Below are 5791 nucleotides of genomic sequence, written 5' to 3' on the forward strand. Positions count from 1 at the left end.
CACATCGTGAGCCTCCAACCATATCGGCATTCATCCTGCCTGCGGGCCATCCTCTCTCTCAGGTATCAGGCCCATCCCTCCCCCCCTCCCCCCCTCGTGTTCGCCCTTTAGACTCTCGACACGGGGAGCGCGGCATCCGCGCCCGGGGGCAAGAGAGATCGCCCCTCCCCCTCCTCGCCTCCCTTATGGGGGACAGCCGGGCGTCCTTCTCTCTGACAGCGAAAAAAAAGCCCCAGAAAAAAGAAAAAGAAAAGCCATACCCCATGCCTCGCCAGCCTCCCTCCTTTTCAATACAACCATATACATTTACGAGAGCAGCGGGTATGTGGGCCTGGGCCATGGGGAGATGCGATCTTCTTGGGGTGTATTTCAGGCCTCAATGTAATCGAAGTCTTCCGGGATGTTGAAAGAGGCCCGGAACTCCGACGGGGCGAGGGAGAATTTGTTCGAGCAGTAGGACTGGATGTTGAACAGGTTGTCCGTCCAGCGGTTGGCCGCATCCAACAGCTCCTTGGTCTCCTTCTCTGTGGGGTCCGGTCAGCGGAGAGGGTGGGCGGGAGGGAGGAGTGGGAGAGAGAGAGAGAGGGAGAGAAGGTAGGGCGTGGGTCGACGTGGTTAGGGCACGGGTATCCAGGGCAAAGGAGGTGAGCGGGCAATGTGGTCATCGGGCGACATACGCTTGGCTTCGATGACCTCCGGGTCCATGGCCTTGTATTTGTCGATCTTCTCCCGGAGACGAGCATTCTCGGCCTCCAGCGCTGCGAGCTCAGCCAGGTCCCGGGTCCGCTCTTCCGAGGGGGGCCGAGTGAGGAGCGCCTCGTCAAGGTCCGATTGGAGTTTGGCACGCTTTTGCCGTTCGTCCTCTACCGAGGCGGCAAGATCATCGCGGCGGCGCTTCGTCTGGGCAGCGGCGAAATCCAAATGCAGGAGTCAGGGGGGGACATCTCGATCGGCGCTGCATGGTGTGTATGTGTGTGTATGTGTGTGTGTGTGTGTGTGCGCATACCCCCTGGACAGCCTTGCTGGGGAAGGCCCAATAGTAGATGGAGGAGCCAACCTTCTCGGAGTCCACAATGCGATCGTCGACCAGACTCTGGAGGACCTCTTTGACAGTTTGCGAAACTACATCCCAATTGGGAGCGAGGGGTCAGTCGCCGAGCCGGGCAATGACTGGTACCAGCAACAAGGGCTTTGACGCACTAATTCCCTTTTGAGCCGGGCAGATGCGCTCGAGTTCCTTGATGTTAAAGAAACATTTCTGCCATGGTGGGGGGGGGGGGGAGAGGGAGGGGAGTATCGGTGAGCAGGGGAACATGGGAGCAACGAACGACGCGCAGATGTGCGCGCGACGAAGGGCACTGGGCGAGCGCGCACCGTCTCATAGAAAAGTTCCGTCATGCGCTTGCGCTTCTCCTCGAAGCTGAGGCCCTTGGCACGCTTGGACTAAAGGCGAAGTTAGGGGAAAGGTGCTCGAGCGGGGGGGGGGGGAAAGCTCGGAGAGAAGGGAGAGGGGAGGAGAAAAGGGGGAGGAGAGGAGAAAAGGGGGAGGAGAGGAGGAGGTACCATAGTTGTGGGAGAGAGAACAACAGTAGGATGGCTGTCGCGGGGTGGACGAGGCAGCAGGAAAAAGGAGAGAGGGAGAGAGAGAGAGGGAGAGAGAGAAGAGAAACGAGAGAAGAACAGGGAATGCGTGTGTTTGTCTAACCCGCCACGGCAGATCCCGGATCGCTCACCCCGCGCGCCGATAAATGTGTATGCATGCATGCATGTGGCCCACAGATGCGCCTGGGATATCCCTCCGTGACATGGGGCTGGGGATTTCCCCCAGGGGGCTTTGGGCTGAGATGCATCCGGGCTGATGCGCCGGCATCTGGCTGCGGGACAGCCCCGTGGCGCCACCCGGTCGGGAGGTCGACTCGATCCATATGCCAACGCATGGGCACCCGCCCCGCCCCGGGATATGTGCCCACCCCCGTTTGGAGAAAGCGGCCCCTCTGCGAGCGAGCGAGCGAGCGTGTGTGTGTGTGCTCACTTCCGCCCGGGGGCATCCCCCCCCCCCCCCCCCCCCCTTCCGAACCCTCAGGAGCCGGGACACCACACGACTCCATTGCTCAGGCGCGCAGGGTGCCCGGTCCGCTGGCAGAGGGGCGCCAAAGAACCAACACACCCTTCCTCGCCCGGGGGCTCGCGCGAGCGAGCAAAGATAGACAAATATATATATATAGTACATTGCATCGGGAGCGGTGGCGCGGAGGCGTGCTATGCACCGCACTAATGGTGTCGGCCCGGCCTCGGCCCTGCTCCTTCGCTCATTAGCCATGCATGGCCAAGGCCATGGAGATCTTTTGCCGGAAGACAGCGGCCATCGGCCGGGTGTGAAGGTTGGAATCCCAGGCGAGCTGGATCAAGTCCACAATGGGCGACGCTTGAAGGGTGGGATTCCGTTCGGGCGAGATGGCCTCTTGGATGTCGGGGCGCGCGCCGCCCACGCTGTTGGCAAGGATTTCCTCGAATCCAAGGCCTGCATTTTCCCCCAAGAGTCCCGCAGGGCGCACACGCGCGTCAGTATGCCATGACAAAGCCACCCACCAGCAAATGGCCAAGAAAGCGCACCCTCCCATGGGCTCTGCCGAGCCAGGGTTTCCCAGAGAAGCAGCGCGGCGGAGTACATATCCGCCGGCAGGCAGGCCTCCTTGGGGAGAGCCTGTTTCCGGTTGAAGGCCATGAAGACCTGCCGGCGGGCGAGAGGGCAAGCGAGGGCGGGGAGAGAGGAGGGGGGGGGGAGGCGGGGGGAGATCCCCGAAGCACACATGTTAGAGCGGGTATTTGTGAAGCGCGGGGAGGGGTCCCCCCCCCGGGGGAAGAGGTGGGCGGGCGAGAGGGAGGCTAAAAAAGACGCACCTCCGGAGCCGCGTAGCGTGCGGTAAGGGCATTCAGCGAGGGGATCGCCGAGGTCAGGGCATTCGACCGCTCCTCGGACAGGTTGCGGCTGGTGCCCAAATCGCCGAGGGCCGCATGCCAAGTCCCGTGTGCTCTTCCGATCTGAGGGAGGCTAAAAAAGACGCACCTCCGGAGCCGCGTAGCGTGCGGTAAGGGCATTCAGCGAGGGGATCGCCGAGGTCAGGGCATTCGACCGCTCCTCGGACAGGTTGCGGCTGGTGCCCAAATCGCCGAGGGCCGCATGCCAAGTCCCATCTGGGCGCTGCATGACAAACACATTGCCCGGCTTCAGATCGCAATGGGCGATGCCTTGCGCGTGCATGGCCTCCAGGCCGGAGGCTGCAGGTGGCACACCGAGACCAGGGGGAGGGGGAAAAAAGAGGGAACATGGTGGGGATAATCCGCGGGTCAGTGTGCAGGCATCGGTTCATGGGCATGCACGTGGGTGGACAGCAGGGAGGGCCGGAGGGCACCGCACGTACCCCACTGGCAGGCGATTCCCAGCAGCGCATGCACGTGGGTGGACAGCAGGGAGGGCCGGAGGGCACCGCACGTACCCCACTGGCAGGCGATTCCCAGCAGCTGGCACGTGTCCAGGGGGATCTCCGACTGCAGGAGCGTCGACAGGTCCGTCTGGTAGCACTCCATCACAATGGCCGGCGGGGCATCGCTGTAGCCGTACAGCCGCACGACATTCGGCACATCGCGCAGCAGCCACATCAGGGCCACCTCATTCTGGAAGAGGGTCATCTGGGTGGTGCTGCGCGCGGCGCCCTCCTCAGGCGCTTGATGGCCACGGTCGACGGGCAGCCCAGGCGATCGGAGATGCCAGCACCGACAGCCCGTGCGGCATACACGGTCGCCTGGGTGCCGGCACCCAGGTCGCCACTGTCGGTCAGCGGCATGAAGTCCGCGCCAATGTTAACCATGATCGATCCTGGCAGAGAGAGTTCTGTGTGCATGGGGAGGGAGGGGGAGGGGGGCGGAAACAGGGCGTCCGACGTGAGTAAGGCCGGCACGAAACCAACAGAGGACCAGGGCCGACTTGATGGGTGCACGTACCGAGGATGGTGTTCAAGACCGTGGCGTCTGGGGGCCACACGTCCACACATGCACATAGGAAGGGTTTTTTTTCCCGTCAGTCGCAAGCAACAAACACGGATTCAGGCTCACACAGGGCGCATGTTCAGCGAGGGCAACCCACGCCCAGGAAAGCAGCAGCGGGGCAGCCACGTACCGACATCGTCGTCGCCCTGAAGTCACCAAAAACACACCAACAGACACGTGCGTGTGCGCGAGAACGCACATACACACACACACACGCAGATATGTGCGAACACGCACGCATGCATATGAGGAGGTTGGGGGGGGGGGGAACGGGGTCAGAGAAAGGGCACACATCGGGGGGGTACCCGGGGCAGTGGGCGCACCTTGGGCGCCATAGGGGAGGCCTTCCGCCGGCGGGAGAAGTAAATCAAAGCCAAAGCCACCAGGATCAGCAGTAGCAGTGAAAGCAGACCCAGACCCACGCCAAGGCCGATGGCTGATGTAAAGGCAGGAGGCAGCAGGGTGAGCACCACAATGAGCACCAGGGGAGGGGGGCAGGAGGAGGAGGAGGAGGAGGAGGGGCCACATAATGGCCCAGGGCGAGGGGGAGAGCAACATACCCAGACGACTCTTCGGCGAGAGGCCGGACCACTCGGTGCATTCGGTCTTTAGAGGCCCCAGACAAGCAAGGCACCCTGCGGGGCAGGCCATGCATGCCGGGATGGCCGAGACCGCGGCCTCCTGGTCGGCGAAGAAGCCCGGCGGGCACTCCAGAACGCACCTGGCCGGGGCCCCGGGCTCCCGGTGCAGCAGGCGCCCGGACACGCACCGGTCGCACCCGGCCACAAGGGTGCACGAGAGGGGGCCATCGGCCGCCGGCAGCCGGCAAGCAGGCACCCCGGCCGGCAGCTCGGCATCGGCGGCGCCCGTGCAGGCCTCGCAGTGCTCCGGGCAGGGCAGGCACACCCGGTCAGGCCCAGGCCCGGCCGGGTCGGCCGGCCGGGTGACCGCCGCAAAGACCGCCGGGCAGCCGGCCTGCAGGCAAACCCGCGACTCGTAGTCCAGCCACCCGGCCGCCGGGCAGGAGGTGCAGCGCTCGGCCGATGCTTCGCATGTCCGGCAGCCGGCATGGCAGGGGCCGCACAGCTGGCCGCCCGGCTGGCGGAACTGCCCAGCCGGGCAGGAGACCTCACACCGACCCTCTGCGGTCAAGAAACGGCCGTCCTCGCAGGCGGTGCACACCGACGCGCATGACGTCCCATCGAAGGGCTCGCACGCGGTGCAGCCGTCCGGACAGGCCCGGCACTGGCGGGCCGGGTGGCACCCGAAGAAGCCTGGCGGGCAGTCGGCCCGGCAGTGGTCCTGATGGAGCAGGGCACCTTCGGGACAGCCGAGACACTGGTTGGCCCCCGGCCCGGCGCACGAGGCGCACGACGCGTGGCACGGCACGCACCGGGGCCCGGACGGGTGGTCGGCCTGGGCGAAGTGCCTCTCCGGGCAGGAGGCCATGCACCGCCCGGTCGAGCTGGCCGGCGTCGACGGGAGCAGCAGCCCCCCGCTGGGGCAGCCAGTGCAGCCGGTGCTCTGGCCATTGGCACATGAGGCGCACTGGGCGTCGCAGCCGGCACAGGCATTCTCCCCGGGCAGGCGGAAGGCACCGGCCGGGCAGGCGGCCACACACTGGCCGGCCCACATCAATGGCGTGCCCGCCGTGCAGGAAAGGCACTGGTCCGGCCCCGGGCCGAAGCACGTCCCGCACGAGCCATGGCACACGGAGCAGGCCCCGCCGAAGGGGAAGGTCAAT

General features: G+C 65.1%; 2 protein-coding genes across 2 annotated transcripts; both read right to left on the minus strand.

The window, feature by feature from the left end:
* Positions 1-347: 347 nt before the first annotated feature.
* On the minus strand, positions 348-1652 carry H696_01922 (hypothetical protein). Its single transcript, XM_009495823.1, has 6 exons — positions 1564-1652; positions 1375-1443; positions 1201-1258; positions 1007-1122; positions 678-900; positions 348-524 (listed from the first exon to the last, which is right to left on the minus strand). The coding sequence occupies exons 1-6, from the start codon at positions 1564-1566 to the stop codon at positions 370-372; spliced, it is 624 nt and encodes a 207-aa protein (XP_009494098.1). The 5' UTR covers positions 1567-1652; the 3' UTR covers positions 348-369.
* A 583-nt stretch (positions 1653-2235) lies between these two features.
* Positions 2236-5682, minus strand: H696_01923 (serine/threonine protein kinase; the record flags this gene model as incomplete). Its single annotated transcript, XM_009495824.1, has 10 exons — positions 2236-2521; positions 2614-2731; positions 2902-3042; positions 3068-3279; positions 3498-3700; positions 3796-3892; positions 4003-4029; positions 4178-4193; positions 4371-4483; positions 4608-5682. 10 exons carry the CDS (start codon positions 5680-5682, stop codon positions 2313-2315), a joined length of 2211 nt encoding a protein of 736 aa, XP_009494099.1. The 3' UTR covers positions 2236-2312.
* Positions 5683-5791: the final 109 nt, after the last annotated feature.

The sequence above is a fragment of the Fonticula alba genome (genome assembly GCF_000388065.1).
Source record: "Fonticula alba strain ATCC 38817 unplaced genomic scaffold supercont2.3, whole genome shotgun sequence".
NCBI classification, from domain to species: domain Eukaryota; order Rotosphaerida; family Fonticulaceae; genus Fonticula; species Fonticula alba.